Raw genomic sequence first — 19783 nt, 5'->3', positions numbered from 1 at the left:
GATTCACAATGCCACTAACTGTCTTGTGAGATGTTCATGATGTCTGTCTTTTTATCACCTGAGAGCGAAACAAATATATAGATTCTGTTTGCATGAGGGACAAACCATATCAAGCTGGTAATTGAGCAAAGATAAAGGAGTGCATGGTTGATGACAGGCACGCTGCATAAAATTTCAACATTAAATACATGAAAATGCATCTTTGTGCTGTTGAAATATCATTGCATTACACCTCTGATGCACTCCAATGGCAAACTGTGATCTGGTGTGTGAGGGGTTGCAGGTCTGTGAATGCACCACTAATGCCAGTGAAATCCTTCTCATTTAGCAGAAAAAAAACAGCATCTCCATGCCTTTCAGACATGCAGAGGAGGCTGAAAAGGCTAATGAACAGTCAGGTGGCACTCCAGGGCCTGGATGACTACCCCCCATCACACACATATCAAACACGCATACACTTGCTCGCACATTAAAACTCAGCAGCTCACCCGACCCCGGTGATCCGCACGACAGTCTAATGTCTCAGGCATCTGCTCATGTCTAGTCTAGAGGGTCTTTCCCACCCTGCCCCCCAAGCCCAGGCCGGCCGCAGCACCGGCTCCCACAATGGTGGGAAAGCAGGCCTTTACGGAGAGTGGGGAGGGGGGAGGACTAACAGCTATTGAGTGGGGAGAGAGAGAGAGCGGAGCTGAATGATAATGTGAAAATGCACGGCGCTGTTCATTAACACACAAGCACTGCAGCTGCACATGTTGGCCCTGGACACACACGCTCACGTGTCTCTGCTTCAGGTTGCTGCCAGAACCACCAGGGGTACAGAGCAGCTCTACGCCACGATAAGAAGCATTTGCAGGGTCTGTATGAGTGTATTCGAGGTTACAGAGATGGAAGTGGTAAAGGGTTGATATTTGTCGGCCGCTGCCTCAAAATGTCGCAATCTGTCTAAGACTGCAACATTTTTACATCAGCGAAGTCTGACATTTGTCTGTGTATCAACTAAAGTTCTTCACCATGTGTGCATCATTATAGCAGCAAGTGCAATCAATATAATATGATGTTTGAGATCCAACAAGTAAGCTGTCTGTGACGTGTTTCAAAAAATGCCACTTTAAACACTTAAAATGTTCTGATGAGCATCATTACATAAATGTTTCGAAATACAAAAACTAACTGTTAATATTCAGTGCTGATATTGTTACACATAAATACCTTTGCTCATATAGTAAATGAAATTGTGAGAGATTGTAACTGTTCTACTTTTAAAAACAATAATGTGATTTAACAAACAGGAAATTATCTGAGTTTCCCCTATGACCCCCTCCTCAACAAGATTCACGTGAGGGGTTCGGCACATAGTTAAGATACTGTAATAAATATCACAATGTGAATTCCATGACAAAAGCAGTTTTGCATAGATTCATCTATGGGCTTTGTCGGGTGGAAACACGACGGTGTGCATCAGGGAGTAAAGAAGCACCATGACAAGAGACGATGGCAGGTTTCCTTCAACCAGTGCCAGCTCATTAATTTTGTTTGCTCCCCCCCCCCCCTCCCCCCCACCACCACCACCATCAACCATCACTAAGCACCACCACCCTTCATCACCCACCAACCCCCCTCACATCACCCCTTAACTGCTAATTAGCAGGGGCAGAAGATAGAGGAGAAAAGGGAGAGGCCCTGTGTGACTGAGGAAATGGGAAACTCTTCTTCTATCCCTTGTCTTTCCTTCTGCCACCATCCCCCATCCCACACACGCACACACACACACACAATCTCACACACACCCCCCCGCCACCTCCTGCCCACTACCTCCACTGGTACCCAACGGAAAACCATGATGCAGCTCACCTCATATGCCAGCCCAGCCATTTTAGGTGTCGCAGCAACATCTCCCAAGATGGCTCCTCTGAGCGCGCCCACACTACAAGGAGTCTTTGTCTGCTTCCTGGCACGGGCAAACTGTTCCCCGTTGGCAGTACAGATGGCACTAGAGGCTCTTGGGTAAAAAGGGTGAGGAGTGGGAGGAGGAGGTGGCAATTCCGGACGGAGCGCTTTCCCCCCCGTCTCTCCATGTTTTCTTTTAATGATGGTTCAACCCTCTTTTCAGGAACCCCCAATCATTCAGTGTTGTTAATGGGAAGCCTGTAACGAGCAGATGGAAGAGAGAAAACAGAAGAAATAAAACATGAAAAGCACATTTTGAACGCAATAAAGCTAAATACAGCCTTTTCATTATAGGTTCTTCATTAAAGAACTGACCAGCAGCACTTTACCAGTTATGAAAACTTTTAAATCTCTGGCCTGGCTTTGATCACTCAAAAAGCAATTCCCTTGTTGTGATATTTGTGTGCATAAGTGTGTATTTTTGCTAGAATAACAGCACAAAAAGAACCATTTGCATAATACATGTATACACGGGTTGAAACAAGGATGCATTGGACCATCCCATGAATAAAGCCTCAAGTGTTTTTATTCCCATTCATTAAGGGAGGCACGCCAAGTTGATTTTCTACCTATAACAGGCAAAGCTCAGGAAAAGACTTGGACCAAGGCCTTTTCACATATCCAATATCTCGCTGTGAAACGAAGCAATTAGCCCGGTTTGACAGCAAGCTCTACTGCAATAGGTAGTTAACGGAGTGAATGAAAACTCATCTCACTTTGGTGCTCTTTAGGCTTCAGTGGCATTCTCCGGGCTCAGCGTATGCGCCGCACAGCGCTGAAGTACCAAGTTAAAAAGTTCAGCTCCTGTCTACAGGATGACCATGGCCTTCTCATTGAGGCAAGACACAATGTATCCCAAAGGCTCCAAGATTCAGTACAGCTTTAAACACAGACGCCAAGTGGTTTTTTTTTAACCCTGGATGTGTAGGGTGCTACACCTCTCAACTGCATTATTAGTAGTCCTGGAAACATTAGTGTCTGGACAAAGCAGTGTCCTCCCTTTTCATTCTTCTATAAACAAAGTCTAACAGGTGAAAGCTACGATGCTGTTTTTTTTTAATAACTTGAAAACACACATCAAAAGATGAAAGTAAATGAATTCAACAGTGTTGTGTGAAATGCAAAAGATAAATCAAGAGGCTGCTTTGGTAAAATTTGAACTTTGAACTAGGGATGGCAGTGCAGCACACCAGTGTGTCCCAAAGCAGGTGCATCTAGGAATCTTTGAGATAAACTCTGGAGGACCTCAACTAAATAAGGAGAGCAGGAGGGATCAGATTAAACGCTCTAAGAATGTCTTCACAGGCGACATTCACAACATGTCACAGTAGGAAAAGAACAAGTGTAAATAAAAATGAATGATGACTGAATTCTATTTAGCTGTTTCAGTTTCAGAGACCTGGTATTGTGCATGCTGGCTCACTGTCACCCTGGCATGGCTTACTGGGAAATTTGAATAGAAAAGATCCATTGTTAATGTTATTAATAACACCTGTTCTTTTCCTACTATGAAAAGTCAAAATGTCTGCTGTCTGCTGAATATTACCTACCGGCCTACATTATTTTATTTTATTTGCACAATGAAATCAAACTTCTTCTCAGATGATGGTACTAAATCTCAGGTGTCATGCATATACATTTTAGTTCACACCACTGGACGACCTGTTTAACACTGAGCACCATGTTGCAGAGGACCTGTATGGATGGCAACCAACTAAAACAGGCACAGTTACTGCCTGCAGGCGCAGAGTCAATTCACACCACTCATATAGTGAATACTCAAAATAAAGTGAGATAAGAAAAAAATAAGATTTCTGGGCCTACATCAAACTTTGTTAACATAGTGATCGAGGATAAGCTGTTTGAACTTTGGGCTTTTGTCTTTTAAAAAGAATCAACACATTGTGTGAAAGGGATTTTTGTTTTCCTTATCATCACATGGCTGATGTCAGGGTGATATATACAAAAGATAACAGATGAACATTATTTTGCAAATAAATGGTAATATCAAAATCTTTTTATAAAAGAAAAACTAACCTATCATGTTGAATTCAAAACTCACATATTATTTTACAGCATTAGCCCTAGCCATTTGGGGTTATCTGCATGCCAATAACAAGCTAAAAAAATCCCAAACCACAAAGCAAAACTATCTTCTTACCCCTTACAGGTGACAGTCAAAATCTGCGTTGGTGAGTTTAAAGAAGTCCCTTCTCTTGAATGAACACAACGTTAACGGAAGTCATTTCTACTTTCGGTTATCTAGCTTTATGACAGGTATTTAACACTCATACAGCTAGATAACCAAAGACAGAAACAGAGCCCCTCTCGCTCTCTCGTGCTGCAGCCCGACGTGATGCTGGCGTCATCCAGGAGGAGGTGAAGATGCATTACTAGGCCTGTAATATTTAAAAAGACATCCTCAGCTCATTTACACTGTTTAAAACAAAGAAAATAAATTACAGTCCAAGAAGTGAGGCCACGGACAACAACAGCAGCCTAGCTCAATAACAGGATACGGAACAGTGTGTTCAAATGTGTTAAATTTGAACACAAATTTTGTGGGTTAGAGAAGTTACAAACTAAAGCCGTCAAATATTCCTGTCGTTATACATGAGCTGTCTGGTTGAAGGCCTACTCAGTGCTGAGATTAAAGCGACCTAACTATAGCCTACTGTAAATTCCATTTTATATTGTAGTTAGCTTTGAGAAGCCTCCTTCAAAAACATTATAGGATTAGCCTACTGTAGGTTTTCGTAAAGACAATTAAATAAGACAAGTAAATTGTTATTTTGCATTTATACTTAAATATATAGCCTATAGGCCTATGTGTGTGTGCGGGAGTATGATAGTGCATTAGCATCTCTTGCACAATATTTCTATATGGAATCAGACATTTTTTAATCATCTACCAAGCAGAACTCGTCAAATGAGAAATCAAGTTTAAGCTGCCAATTTGAAATATATGGTGGCACTCACATGCCACATGTTCAGATACATTCAAAATATCCACCTGGACGCTGAAAAATATTTAGAAAATACACAGTTATTTTATATAAGACAGTCCTGTGTTCTGCAGATATAGGTTATATATCCTTTTCTTTTACACTAGGTATTTTTCATTTAGGGCTCCATTAAAACCTAACGCTGACCTGCTTTGCGATTGTACAGGCTATCTTAACACAATCCATAGCTGGTATTTTACCTGACACTCTGTTGTAAATTCACAAAAATACATTTCAGCTTTAGAACTTAAAGTCTGCATGTACGTGTAAGTTGGTATAATGCTAAGAAGCTAAATGTACTAAGAAGCCTATTTTGTCTCTGTGGATGCTACTGAAACGTGTGATCAAACAGGGGCGACCTGAAGGCATGACCATGACCACGAACCTGAGACTTAGGTCAAGAGAAAGGGCTCTTTGGTGAAGCAGGTTCAAATGGTAGCCTACTCCTAGATCAACAGCTGACTCTTAAAAAAAAAAAATCTAGGTCACTAAATCTGAAATGAGCTGGATTTTAATATGTTTTAATTTGCTATTGGCTCTTTAGTGCTCCTGGGGGCAACGAATCCCTACTTTTAATGAGAGTTGCGATTGGCCTACTTCTTCTTAAACTAGAATATTTCACACCACAAGGATCATCCACATAAGCTATTACAGAAAGCAATTTGTTACTGATCATAGTAACAGGCCGAGGTGCATGGTGGTATATTGTTGCACTTCAAAGGACAAGGGTTTTTGTCTGTTTAGGGACCAAAGACCTATGCTTTCTCCTCATTTCAAATAAAACGGAAGGGCGTTTCTGATTATTAAATAGGCTCTGCCTATGTTACCTCGCGTAAAAAAAACAACAACTCTACGGTAAACTTTACATGCATCTTCTGTGTCCCTATATTTATCTGCATAAGAGATATGGACATGCCAGAACAGACTCAAAGCTGGTAAAATGTATACGTGCAAATTCAGATGCGTTTCTTACCCGTTTCAGAAGCAAAGCAGACTCTGGAGAGAAATGTCCTCAACTTCAGGCCGTAATGAATTTTCCAGATGTTTTTTGTTCTGCGTTTACATCGGGCCCTTGAAGAGCGTCGGCGCTGCTGCCTCCAGGTGAGTCCAGTTTCATCCTCAGTCCTCCAGCTTCTGCGTCTCCTCCAGGCTGCGCGCTTCCTCTACTCGCTCCCGCACTGACGTCATTCTAGGACAAGAGCGGCGTGTTGACCAATCATAGAGTCCGCCGGCACCGAAGAGTACGGGCTCGGCAAGACATCTCACTCCTCTTCATGTTTTTTGATGATTTCTCTACCACAACTACTACTACTAATATTACTACTACTAGCTACTACTATTACTACTAAGCATACTACTAGTAGGCGTACTAATATAGCCTAGTAATAGCCAATGACAAGCCTTTTCAATACTACCTAAGGAGTTTGCCAAGTTGTCATGAAACTTGCATTATGTTCAAACTTCCATTTTTATTTGGGAACTTTTAGGAATTTCATCCATGATGACTTGACAGTCCACCTAAGAAACAGCAGTTGACAAACAACACCTCAAGGTCAATGATCGGGTTGGTATATAAGCTATATATATATATATATATATATATAGGCCTATATATATTCCTTTTATATATATATTATTCCTTTTAGCCTATAATACATTACACTACTATAACCTCAGACACAAACAAATCATCAGAATTTCATAGGTCTTGCAACCCTTTTTGAGAGGTATTCAGTCTTGTATTCTGTGAAAATCCAGCTCCACTGGCCCAAGCCAGAATGACGCAATTCTGGTGACCACAGGCAGCCAAATGGTGCTACATATGGGTAAATATTTTATTCATTCACTGGACTATCTCCTGGACACAGTATACCCATAGACTATTGTAAGTTTAGACAAGTGAAAACAAGAAATTGATTTCCCGCCCTTCCCTTTTCACGCAGTTTTACAGGCTGGAAAAAGACGTGAACATTCTTGATGAATAAAAGATCTTTGCGGTCTTGAGGCTTTTGTATTTGGCAAGTTATGGCTTGGGAGCACAGGGGCCAATGCCAAGACTAGTATGAACAACTCCCTCCAAATCTGTATGATCAGAAGAAAATGTATTCTGAACGGTTTTAAACAACACTGGACCCAAATGATACATAGGGTCATTCTCATTATGTCTTTTAGCCACATGTAGGCTATCGGAAATAATGGCAGAATGTAAGACTGACACAATGAATGTGAAATGAATTTCATTGGCCTAAAAGAGCTTTCAGTGCTTGGTGATTTAATCATAGCCTTTAAATTGTATGCTTAAAAAAAACTCCCTCTGCATTCCTGTTTAGGAGTAGGCTGCAATATTACCTTAATGACCATTTATTTTCAAAATGAATGGTTTGACCACTAAGCAGATAAATTTCTGGAGGTATTAAAATTGGACTAGCTCAATGTGGCCAATGTAAAATATCCAATTTTCCCCCAGATTATGGGGAGGAATGAAAAATACATTTGAGTTAGATTTTAACCTCTGGTACACAAATTAATATTGTCATGGGAGAAAATTTCGTACTGAATGCTTCATAATCCAAAACATTTTATATTAACTGGTCTCTGTGGATTTTAAGTTATGCTTGAATAATGTTTAAATCATTTTGACTGGATAGTTTTCAAGACAAGCCTGATTCCCATTCTTTTGTGTGCTTTGTGTGCTTATGCTCATTTATTCATCGTGTGGTGCGTTGAAGCACAGAAAATCGGCCTGCCACTTAGCCTACTGCAGATTGCAACTGTCTACATTTTCATCAGACTTTAATGGTCATTTGTTTGTTCACGTATCATTAGTGCTTAACACTGTGTCTGAGGTGCCATCAGCATTTCTTGTTGAAACTTTTAGTGGCGCTGTTCCACTGCGCCACTAAAAGTTTCAACAACAATTTCAATCAAACACTGGAGACACACAATCGCTCCATTTCATACACACTAACTCTCTTTTCTTCCTTCAGTGAATCCACATTGTTGAACTAATGCAAGTTTAGGGGTCCTCACATCAGATTTAGCCCTGTGTTTTCTGTCGTCTGTCAAATATGTACGTGGACCAAACGTTTACTGGAAGCAAGACAAAGAACATGTTTATGACAATCTAGAAATATGTCTTGTATGAGCTCTTTGAAAACTATATGCATTTTACTTCTTTCATAATAAATTAATTTGCAGATATGTGGTGTTCAACCAACAACAATAATTCACTGAGTAACAACTGTAAAATGCACTTATCTTTTATTGACATAATAGCCAGATCAATCCATGGGCAACATGGGAAGTGAACAGTCAGCAGCATGAGGCATGCACAAGGAAGGCACACAGCCATTCAAGTAGATGCAGTTTGTCGGAACTTTGGAGAAGATGCAGCGCTCATCTATCTCCCTCCTTCTCTCTCGCTCACACACACGCACGCACGCACGCACGCACGCACACACACACACACACACACACACACACACACACACACACACACACACACACACACACACACACACACACACACACACACACACACAGCGGTGTGGCTGTACAGGTACAGGAGGTCATCTTCATAGTATTCCAAAGATGATGTCTGGCTGGAGGAGGAGAAATCATTAGTGAGCTTAATATGTTCCCTTTTAATGAACACTGACATGTTAACGGGACAACTGTACATGCTAAATGCTGCAGTCAGTCACTCACACGCTGCAGGAGGTGCTGTCCAGTGAAAGAGCGGGTGTCTGGAGGCTGGCCATCGTCTCCCACTGCCTTGCAGCGTAGGTACCCATAGAGATTAGCCACTTGGAGGGAAATACTAGCTACCACAAGTGACTGGGGAAGGCAGACAGATACATTTTTTAATTTATATAGGTTTATGTTTATTGTTAAACATCAACAAAGCAAATTCCTTGTATGTGTACATACCTCTATATGCAGAGCATGCACACAAGTAACATGTCTCACCAGCCATTTAATCTTCAGGGAGAAGAGGGAGGTGAAGAAGAAGAATGTCCAAATGAGAGGACAGATGATGAGACCCAGCCAAAATATCCTTGCCTCTGCCTCTGTCCCAATGTTGTTGCCTCGGCAGGTCTGCACGCACACACACACACATACAGACACAGCAATAGCTGACTGTTTAATACCCCCCAAAATGCTGTTCCTTCACTCACAATGGCACACAATAATGACAGTATCTTACTTTTTTGGCCTCAAACACCCAGAGGCTCTTTCCATCCTCGTCAACCTGATTCCACCAACGCAGCCCCACCAACAGCCTGCCAGTCACATTCTGAAACACAGGACAAACGTGAATGAAGTGCACAAGAGGACAAGAAAGGGGCCACACATTTAGTAAAGTATTACCTATTTGACTTCTCACCTTGACAGACCAGAAGTCAAAAGAGAGCAGAGTGATGATCAGGACAAAACATGATGCAAAGTTCTCGCTGATCCAGTCACAGAGCAAATAGGTAATAATAGCAACCACCCGGAAGAAAAGGTGGAAAAAGGAGGCGAGGGGGTGTCTGAAATCAAATAAGATTAGAAATGATGAAGAGCCTAAAAATACAAATGAGGCACATAGAGATAAAGCAGGCAGAGACAACTTTGTTGTACAGCAAATCTACAGATGTACAGTCAGACCTACTCTGATGATGTAGCCTATGTAAACATAACATCATACATCTCCCTATATAACTGAAACTGCTGCATTTGAGAGAGCATACCGTGTGCAATGTGGTTGTTGAGATTTGTTTAAGACGTTTCATGTGATTTAAATGACTAATTATATTGATTTTATATTGATAAAAGCAAGCGACTGTGCAAGACGAATGAGTTTATATAATAATAAACATCTCCTGCAGTGTACCTTATGACTGCGCTTCTCCGCGCCCTCTCCTGCTCGTCAGCAGCAAAGTCCAGCTCCACATCCTCCGTGTCATCCGCCATCGTCTAACAAGAGGCAAAGACAAAACACAACAGCATTAATCATGCCAGACCATCCTCGCTAATACAACAAAGGCAAACACATTACAAGTACAGCCAGACAGAATACAGGCTACCCATTGTTTTCATGATCGTAGATGTGTAAAGCTAAAGCAAGGCGAAATACCATTTGAGGGAAGCAAGCGTAGCTGTAGCCTATTGGGATGCAATAAGCCAGGTGTTGCAGTGAAATGAGACCGACCTCCTCAGGCACTATACTGTTCACATCCACATCAGGATGTTGGGCTTTAAAACCGTTTCAAGGTGACGAGGACTCCTTTTATTTGCCACTACAAAAAAAACCATTGTCGATTAGCAATGAAGTCAGTGAAATGTTGATGGCTGGTACACATTTCGCTGAAAGACACAATGCAGCAAATCCAGACATCAACATAATTTGGACTCAAAAGAGCGACCGCGGCAGGACTCGAACCTGCAATCTTCTGATCCGAAGTCAGACGCCTTATCCATTAGGCCACGCGGCCACGATGTGAACATATTGCAGCTCCATACAACTTTAATATATTTCAGGTGAAAGTCATTTGTTATGTGTGCTGTTTTTAAATCACGAATTGTGGATAATTCACGTTTTCCCAATTGTACGTTACCCACCGTGGTGTTCAGCCAATCATTCGTTTGTGTTGGTTAAAAATGTTGCAGTCATCCGGACCGCGTGGGGTCGCTAACGCTTAGTCTTGGTTTGGTCCTTCTACCCTGTGGGTAACGTTAGGCATGCTAAGGCAACAACCACATTTGATGTGGAGCGCTTTTTAAACATATTTTAGTTGATAACTTTAACGTTAAACCCGATAACACAGAGCAGGTGAGTTGTTTTGTTTGCTTTGAGTAAAACTCTAGCTAACACATTTGGTGAGGACAGGATTAAACAGTTATTATTTTGTTTGGTTGCTCACAAATTAGCAACAGTCCCTTTGGCATGGGTCAGATGTTAGTGAACATACGTTGGCAGGTTGGTGGTATACTATAGTAATTTAACCAAACAGGTGAGTATTTTTCTGCGAGTGTAACTTACCTAGCTGTACTATGCTACCTTACTTGTTTTCATCTGACATATCTAGCGTTAATGTTAAAGTTGGGTTATAACTTTTTGAGGAAGTTAACCTTATCTGAGGAAAATATAAAGGTGTGTTTCTCGTCCTCAATAGTGTGACTAAATTGTGTTCCAGTAAGTTATGCAATTTAAAGTAGGTAGGGATGAGTGAATAAGACCAAGCTGTTGTTTTACTCATCAAGCAATAAGATCAGAAAATCACCAAGATACCATTTAATGAACCCTTTAAGACTACATAACAATATCATTCTACCAAAATCACACATCATAAGATAAAATCAAACATTCTATATCTAGGTTCTACCTAGATATAGCTAGCTGTAACTGGCCCCAGTTTGTAATGAGAGGCAAACTGTGTGGTATCATGTCATAAGGTTGATCTATCTATGTCTTCCAGCTCAAGAGTGATGTCCTCATGAGGTGATGCAGCATGTGTTGCGCTGTCCTCTGCAGAGGACTCTCATTTCTCTTCAATGGACATGTTTACGCTCTCTCTGCTCCACCAAGCCTCGCTCTTTTCAGGGCGAGGACTCCACAGAGATCCGCCTGAACCCCCTTAAGATTCAGATGCTGTCAGAGAACCTCCACAGGCAGATCTTTCGAGGGCTGGAACCAGAGTACAGAGAGGACGATGTGGAGCGCAGCATCAGGCACCTGCAGAAACACCAGCTGTGGGGGAAGGAAACGTCACTGTTGCCTGACGTGGAGCTGAAGCTTCCCCACATGTATGGCAAAAATATTGATGAGCACTTTCGTATCTTGGCCGAGAAGCAGAGTCTTCCCTACCTTGAGGCTGCATCCAAGCTACAGCAGGCTGAGCTCCCTCCCATGCCAGCGAAGTGGATCTGGGAGGTTGGCTGGACACGCTATGGGCCCAATGGGGAGAGTCAGAAAGTTGATTTCCCAGAGGAGTCAGCACTGGTGTTTGATGTGGAGGTGTGCATGACGGAGGGGCAGTGTCCCACACTGGCTGTTGCTGTGTCTCCAACGAACTGGTGAGGAACAAGAAAGAATTATAAAGATTGTGTAAGAGAAATACCATTAAACTGTTTATTGGACAGATTGATTAACTTCATTGTGGTGTTACGGGTCAGGTTGTTTTGCTTAATAAGCAGAGAATGTGTTTCCATAGTCCCACTAATGCTACCAAAAGATGTACATGTTTTATGAAAATCATATGTGGATGTAAAAGGTCAGTTGGATTAAAATTTTCCCGATGTGTATATTTCTCCCTTGCTAGGTACTCCTGGTGCAGTAAGCGTCTGATTGAAGAGCGGTACTCCTGGTCAAACCAGTTGACCCTTGCTGATCTCATCCCACTGGAGACACCTATCAACCCTGTCCACCCACCAGAGTCTCAGTGGAAGGAGAGGCTCATAGTTGGCCATAATGTCAGTTTTGACCGATCTTACATTAAGGAGCAATACTTACTAAAGGTCAGTATTCAAGGGATGGTGTGTTTTGTCCTTATTTGCCTCTTTACCAACTCAGCTTTTTAGCACTCTTCTTTTTGTTTGCATCTTTATTGTATGGTTTTATGATCCTCGTTATGAGTCACATGACTAAATGTAAAAGTAGCAGGTACCTGCCTGGGCATGACATAAAAGTTTATGTACAGTACAAAAATGTGTTTTCTTTCCTGAAGGGTTCAAAGGTACGCTTCATGGATACCATGAGCCTTCACATGGCCATCTCTGGGTTGACTGGGTTCCAGCGCACGCTGTGGATGGCCAATAAGCTGGGTAAAAGGAGGGGTCTTCAGGAGGTCAAGGCTCACATTAAGAAAGCTGGGCAGAAAAGGGACGGCCCAATGGTTTGTGTTCCTTATTCACCGTATTTCGGCTACAGTATGCATTATTGGTGGCAATGTGCTTCTCGTGTCGGTATGTTTTGGTTGGCGTGGCAGTTGCTTTTGTCATCAGCAAAACTCAGTGTGACATGATGTGTTTGTGTATAGATTGGCTCTTGGGACTGGGTGAATATTAGCAGCATTAATAACCTGGCTGATGTCCATGCTCTGTATGTGGGAGGGCCGCCACTGCAGAAAGAGGCTAGAGAGACTTTTGTGAAGGGCAGCATGGTGGATGTCAGGAACAACTTTCAGGTCAGAGGTTCATGATAAATCCTGTGTCAGATTGTCAGTAATCACAGGCCAAATGTATTCATATTACAAGGTCCTCTAAAAGTACAGATAAATAATTGTGGCTTTGCTGACCTCTACAGGAATTAATGCAGTATTGCGCCCTGGATGTTCAAGCCACACATCGAGTTTTCACAGAACAGCTACCTCTCTTCATGGAGAGGTTCGTGGACCCCAACCCACAAAAATGAACATAAGTTATACGTTAGAATACTCTATCCAAGAATGTTACTTTGTTCATTATGCTGTGAAATAACAGCAGTTCTTTAATCTTTTGTTAGGTGCCCTCATCCAGTGACGTTTGCAGGAATGCTGGAGATGGGTGTGAGCTACCTCCCTGTCAATCAAAACTGGGGGCGTTACCTGGAAGATTCTCAGGACGTTTATGAAGAGCTTCAGAGAGAGATGAAGAAGTCTCTGATGACTCTTGCAGATGATGCGTGCCAGCTGCTGAAGGATGACAGGTGAGAAAAATACAGATTTATCACCATGCCTCTAAATGTAGCACCTTATTTAATTTTGGCCATATGTGTGTGGAAAAAAGGTTATAGATTTATGCATAATCTATAGTTCCATAACTTCAGGGGATATGTGCTTTAAATTGCTTTGTATAAAAACATCCATAATATATGTTATTTATTTATTTATTTATTTATTTACTTAAGATACAAAGAAGACCCCTGGCTTTGGGATCTTGAATGGGATGTGCAGGATTTCAAGCTGAAGAAAGTAGCAGCCAGCAAGAAGAGACTCTCCAAAAAAGCAGCTGAAACACAAGTTTCTACTCCTCTTCCAGACTGGGAGGGAGGTATAAGCTCAGGTCCTGGGCCACATTCATAAAGCCAGTGTTATTTCTCTGTCTTTTTTTAAGATGGCTGTAGTTAAAACATTTTATCACCATTGAAAAAATGTGTTTAAAAATAACAGATGAGATGATTCAGTTGAGCTGCTGTGATATTAGACCCAGGTCCACCCTCTGAAGAGGAGATGGCAAGCCCTTGCCCCAGCAGGCTGGCGGTGGAGAAGCTGAAGGAAAACGTGAATCGACTTCCTAAGAGAAGGCTACATCTGCCTGGACATCCTGGGTTAGATGACTTCCAAGCAGCACAGAGGCAGTTTTAGTACCACTGACTGTGTTAGTTAGTCTTTCTCCCCCCTTACTGTGTCCTTCAGGTGGTATCGTAAGCTGTGCGAGAAGATGTCTGAGGGGGACAGCTGGTCACCTGGAGCCGGCCTCATCAGTCTACAGATGAGAGTGACTCCTAAGCTGATGGGTCTGACGTGGGATGGTTTCCCCCTGCATTACACAGAGAAACATGGGTGGGGCTACCTGGTACCTGGGCGCAGGGATAACCTGGTATCTCAGGAGGAAAATACAGGCCCTGTGTGCCCACACAGGTCCGTAATACGCTATGCTTATATCATCAAGGGATCAGCTATTCATGACTTAGTTTTAGATTTTCAGAGCATAGGGTGTGTGTGCATTTATTAATTGTTTTATCCCACAGAGCTATTAAGGGTGTTTACAGAGAGTATTGTGAGCAGAACAGCAAACAGCAACCTGAATATCTGGATAGCAGCCCTTCAGAGGACCTCATGTGGACAGACAGCACAGTGTGGGCAAAGGTGCATACACCCATAATGCAATTATTCTTGTAGCATTTACAAAAAACTTGTCTTTTTCGCAAATATACATAAATCCCCTGTTTGAAATGATATGAAAGAGATGTTTCGTTTAACTTTAGATCAGACATCATAATCACAAAACAATAAATCTAGGTAATGGTCTTGACGTCCATTGTTATAGACTAGTGGGGGGTTTTTCAAAGTCTGAGACTGTGTGCCTCCCCTCAGCCAAAGCCTTCACCCCCCCTTAGTTTACTTGCTTAGTTTCGCACAATTCCTGAATGCCTGTGGTATCATGATTGTGATTTTTGGATCCCGTAGACACTAAACAATTAAGCCAAGATAGTCTATATTGCTATTGCTGTTTGACATAACTTGAGACTACAGCAAATACATTTTCAAAGGCTGTCCTAAGGCAAAAGTGGCCCCAGTCCTGCCACATACTTTGAAAACCTCTGGTCTAGGGGAAACAGGAACAACTGGTAGCTACTGCAGCATGACTTTCCATGTCCACGGGCTCTGAAATGATAGAATATGTATCATGACAGAGGTGTGTTTTTTAACCTCATCTCAAGGTGGAGGAGTTAAGTTCCCTGGAAAGTCTGACAGAGGAAAATGGAGTCAGAGTGACAAAAAATGGGAAGAGGAAGGAAAACGGGGTGAGTGAAATGGCCGTTTAGATTCTTTTATGATGTAGAATAAACACGTGGACCACAAACTCTGTATAGTCTTTTTACATTTGTATATTCCAATTCCTGTTAAAGCCTTGTTCATGTTGAATGGCCCTAACATGCAATGTGATGTGGTTTTTATTCTACATGTGCTTTTTGTTTCGCTGTGCTGAACTTAAACATTAGTTGTTGTGATTTGTTGTATGACATATGCATAGTTTGTGTTCTGTATCAACAGTCTGAAGATCCACATTATGTCTCAGAGGAGAGTCACTGCCATTATCACCATGGAAATGGACCCTACAACGATGTAGATATTCCAGGGTGCTGGTTTTTCAAATTACCTCATAAGGTGATGTTTCACTGTTTTACCCTGAGTGCCCTGAAGAACTAGTATTGACGTGTTGTCACTTCATTAAGTTAGTTTCATTGTCTCACAGAATACGTGTGTGTTTCAGGATGGTAATCACAACAATGTTGGCAGTCCTTTTTCAAAAGACTTCCTGTCCAAGATGGAGGATGGCACTCTCAGGGCAGGACGGGGTGGAGCCAACGCTGCACGAGCTCTGGAGATCAACAAGATGATGTCCTTCTGGAGGAACGCCCATAAACGCATAAGGTGCCAGCATTAAGTAGCTCATCTTTCTGGATGATCACAATCAGCTTTGTCAGTCATGAAGATGGTGAAAACATGGTTTTACTTTCTCCTCATAGCTCGCAGATGGTGCTATGGCTGCAAGAGAATGAGCTTCCTTCTATTGTCAGCGGGTATGTCTAGTATATCAATAGCTATCATGTAGTTATCTATCTCCCGTGTAGTGGGGAAAGGTCATTGCGGTGTTTAACAACCTTTCTGTCTCCCAAAGACACAAAGAGTTTGATAAAGAGGGCCGGTATGGTGCCATATTACCTCAGGTCATCACTGCTGGAACGGTAACACGTAGGGCTGTGGAGCCAACCTGGCTGACTGCCAGTAATGCACGGGTAAGAGGGAAGAAAAACCTCACTTCACATCCCAAGTCTGAAGTTTCTGACTCAGCTGCCAGTTTGAACTAAATTTCCTTTATCAGCTAGTATAGACATTTTGTTTATGTGGTCTGTTTTTTTGTGTCCACAGCGGGATCGAGTTGGCAGTGAGCTGAAGGCCATGGTGCAGGTACCACCTGGATATCACCTGGTGGGAGCAGATGTGGACTCTCAAGAGTTGTGGATCGCTGCTGTGCTTGGGGAGGCCCACTTTGCTGGCATGCACGGTCAGATTTGTCCCGATTTTAAATCTTCGTACAGTTCTTACTTCAATGGCACATTATTGAACGCATTTTCATGTCTGTCACAGCCTGGACAAATAGCATCTGATGATAAATGTTCATTTTATGTTCCTGCTGGGTTCAGGTTGTACAGCATTTGGCTGGATGACCCTTCAGGGAAAGAAGAGTCACGGCACTGACCTACACAGCCGCACTGCTGCCACTGTGGGCATCAGCCGAGAGCACGCCAAGGTGTTCAACTATGGACGCATTTATGGTGCAGGGCAACCCTTTGCTGAGAGGCTGCTAATGCAGTTCAACCACCGCCTGTGTCAGACAGAAGCTGCCAGTAAGGCAAGGCAGATGTATGCTTTAACAAAGGGCGTACGCAGGTACACTCACGTTGAATAGTTGTGTTCAAGTCAAGCTTTTATTTTTAGTTGTTTGTGAAAAGGTGATTACCTTTAGTGCTGGATGTTTGTGTTTGTTTCATCAGCTACCATCTGACAGAGGAGTGCGAGTGGCTGGTCAGTGAACTGGGTATAGAGGTGGAGAGGGAGGAAAATGGAAGCGTCACCCTGCAGGAGTTGCGGAAGATCAGTAGACTGGCCTCAAAGTGGTGAGGGAGCGAGTAAAACATCACGCAACCACTTGACAGGAGCCTTTTCTTGTCACATCTTCTACATCCCATTAGTTGCTCTATTCCTTCATTTCCCTCTGTGTTTCTCATCTCCTCAGCTCTCGGCGGAAGAGGTGGGACATGGTGGAAAAACGTCAGTGGGCTGGAGGTACGGAGTCGGACATGTTCAATAAGCTGGAGAGCATCGCTCACTCAGCCCAGCCAGCCACTCCTGTTCTAGGCTGCAGGATTAGCAGAGCGCTGGAGCCCAAGGCAGTTAAGGATGAGGTGAGGCAGTACTGATCAGTGGGACAAACTCCTAACACAAATCTATTCACCATGCTGGTTCAACTAGCGTGAGCAGTCCACATCAAGAGCCTTGTGTGCCAAAACACATTTGTACTATTCCGGAGATTCACTGTAATGTTTATTGCTTTTTGTTATTGTCTATAGCCAAATGGCCACTTTGTGATTAAGGGTAGGCCAAGTCCTAAAAATTATTATAAACTATTTTGAAGAAGAAATTATTTGCATAGAAGTAGCTGTGTCTTCCCCTGAACAATGAATTACATATGTTAATCAAAAGCCCAGTCTGGTGGAGGTCCATTGCTACCATTAATGGAAACTCTGAAGGATCTCTTCAGCTTTAAAGTAAGATTTTGCCCTATTTCATTTGTCAGTTTATCACGAGCAGAGTGAACTGGGTGGTCCAAAGCTCTGCAGTGGACTACCTCCATCTGATGCTGGTGGCCATGAAGTGGCTCTTTGAGGAGCACGCCATTGATGGCCGTTTCTGCATCAGCATCCACGACGAGGTGCGGTACCTGGTCTGCAGCGAAGACCGTTACAGAGCAGCGCTGGCACTTCAGATCACAAACCTGCTCACAAGGTATTTAACCTTCCCTGTTAAAAAATATTCACTGTAGAATAGGCAATAAACCTGACAGCTTTTCCGGATGTGCGCTTCTGTACCCTGTAGGAGCGTGTTCGCCCATGCATTAGGCATGAAGGACCTTCCCCAGTCAGTGGCGTTCTTCAGTTCAGTCGACATTGACCAGTGTCTGAGGAAGGAGGTCACCATGGACTGTGTAACCCCCTCCAACCCGACAGGTCTGGAAAGAAGATACGGCCTAAAATCAGGTGAGTTCTGCACACCATCATCAGCCTTTATTCATTCTTTTTTCTGTAGTATGCCCAACATTTCAGTTAAAGTCAGGGAATTTTTACTCCTGCCAGGCTAAAATTCCATGCAAGACACAATTAAACAGATAAACAGAATAAGAAAGGAAATAACATTTAGGATGCTTTTCTGTGTATTAGAAGCCAATGGTCCCCCTCTTCCTAGCCAATGACTAATAAAGTAGGGCCATCCTAAGTACTAATTTATGAAGTTACAACTTTACCATCTTTAAAATAAGAACTTTGGCCTTTATCTTAACAACAGAGCAGCATATTATACAATTGACCTTTAACCGTGTTTAGTTATACGTTTATATACACATTTCTTATGAATAGAGTGAACTACAGGAACACAATCCAACAATGTGTGCAAACTTTCCACAGGCGAGGCCTTGGACATCTACCAAATCATCGACATCACTAAAGGCTCTCTAAACAAAACGGCAGTTCAAACACAAAATTGCCAAGAGGCAGTTGAGCAGCTTGTCAGAGTTGAAGATCACCGAGGAGATGTGTAAATCAAACAGGAGTCTTGGCTCACTGTTTTCTCTTCTTCTGTTTGGGTTCTTGTGTCTCTTCTGCATCCTGTGACTCTGTGGTCTGAAAGGGATGGAAGAAGAAAAACAGACACTGAGATCCCACCCAGAAGCTTACTGGAATGTCCAAGGGAATTAAATGTTCAAAACACATGGGAAAAGCATTTCAATCTCAACAGATTTACTGACTTGTGTAAAGCTGCTTGTTACAGAATGAGACTGCACTTACCTCCTGACTGTCGTCCTGCTCCTGCAAGGCTGCGTCCAGAGTAGCAGGGTTGATGCGGAAGTCTCTTGAGGTGCTCAGCTTCATGTACTGCATCAGATTAACCTGGAGAAACATGCACACAGACGTTGGTGCAACACTGTTTATGAGGGGCCTATTTGATGTCACAGTTTTCTGCGTTTTGCTCAGTGTTCTGTTTTTACGTTTAAGTATGTATGTATTTCTGAGAATCATATTTTGTCAACTGTCTTAAGCAATCCAGTTCACACATACCTTTGATTTCTTTGAGAGTGTGATGAGGTATTTCTCATACTGCTCAATGCTGAAGATCAAGTTAGGGATGGCCTTTGTCTCACGCAGAAGTTTTGACTGTAAAGAGAAAAATGGAGATTTTTATTCTGAATGGATTCATTCAAAACAGAGTTGTCTGAGGCTCAGAAGTCTTTAGTTGTACAGTGTAATAATAATAATAAAAAACCTGTTATAATCAATGACAGTCATTACAATTACATGATTATAGGAG

The 19783-nt window shown here is 42.4% G+C and overlaps 3 protein-coding genes and 1 non-coding gene across 11 annotated transcripts in view; 1 reads left to right on the top strand and 3 right to left on the bottom strand.

Moving 5' to 3' along the window:
- Positions 1–8196: 8196 nt before the first annotated feature.
- Positions 8197–10587, bottom strand: LOC123962135 (Golgi apparatus membrane protein TVP23 homolog A-like). 4 transcript variants are annotated; one of them, XM_046038067.1, is made up of 7 exons: positions 10557–10587; positions 9829–9911; positions 9340–9484; positions 9160–9249; positions 8883–9050; positions 8661–8789; positions 8197–8554 (listed from the first exon to the last, which is right to left on the bottom strand). In XM_046038067.1, exons 2-7 carry the CDS (start codon positions 9906–9908, stop codon positions 8528–8530), a joined length of 639 nt encoding a protein of 212 aa, XP_045894023.1. In that variant the 5' UTR covers positions 9909–9911; positions 10557–10587; the 3' UTR covers positions 8197–8527. The 4 variants fall into 4 exon arrangements, with proteins under 4 accessions (XP_045894023.1, XP_045894021.1, XP_045894024.1 ...); XM_046038065.1 differs by lacking the exon at positions 10557–10587 and adding an exon at positions 10072–10173; XM_046038068.1 differs by lacking the exon at positions 10557–10587 and adding an exon at positions 10072–10171 and having other exon boundaries at positions 8922–9050.
- Positions 10357–10429, bottom strand: trnar-ucg. The gene has a single exon. It is a non-coding gene; the product is annotated as a tRNA-Arg (tRNA).
- A 19-nt stretch (positions 10588–10606) lies between the features above and the next one.
- Positions 10607–19751, top strand: polg (polymerase (DNA directed), gamma). Of its 2 annotated transcripts, none has more exons than XM_046038058.1 (23): positions 10607–10767; positions 11414–12011; positions 12257–12452; positions 12662–12829; positions 12974–13120; positions 13240–13319; positions 13438–13620; positions 13822–13964; positions 14118–14241; positions 14330–14554; positions 14665–14782; positions 15358–15441; positions 15692–15805; positions 15912–16072; positions 16168–16221; positions 16320–16437; positions 16571–16706; positions 16846–17092; positions 17197–17319; positions 17439–17607; positions 18000–18208; positions 18299–18459; positions 18883–19751. In XM_046038058.1, the coding sequence occupies exons 2-23, from the start codon at positions 11440–11442 to the stop codon at positions 19014–19016; spliced, it is 3666 nt and encodes a 1221-aa protein (XP_045894014.1). In that variant the 5' UTR covers positions 10607–10767; positions 11414–11439; the 3' UTR covers positions 19017–19751. The 2 variants fall into 2 exon arrangements, with proteins under 2 accessions (XP_045894014.1, XP_045894013.1); XM_046038057.1 differs by having other exon boundaries at positions 13822–13976.
- The window catches only part of fanci (FA complementation group I), a 36681-nt gene continuing 35358 nt past the window's right edge, over positions 18461–19783 (bottom strand). For all 4 annotated transcript variants that reach the window (XM_046038054.1, XM_046038056.1, XM_046038053.1 and 1 more), the window contains 3 exons: positions 19534–19629; positions 19264–19365; positions 18461–19098 (listed from right to left, as the gene is read on the bottom strand). In XM_046038054.1, coding sequence (XP_045894010.1) covers positions 19036–19098; positions 19264–19365; positions 19534–19629 — 261 coding nt within the window. In that variant the 3' untranslated portion in view covers positions 18461–19035. The remainder of the gene's footprint in view (positions 19099–19263; positions 19366–19533; positions 19630–19783) is intronic.

This window comes from Micropterus dolomieu, linkage group LG22, assembly GCF_021292245.1.
Source record: "Micropterus dolomieu isolate WLL.071019.BEF.003 ecotype Adirondacks linkage group LG22, ASM2129224v1, whole genome shotgun sequence".
Classification (NCBI taxonomy): Eukaryota; Metazoa; Chordata; class Actinopteri; order Centrarchiformes; family Centrarchidae; genus Micropterus; species Micropterus dolomieu.
This window is presented reverse-complemented; position numbering and strand designations above follow the sequence as displayed.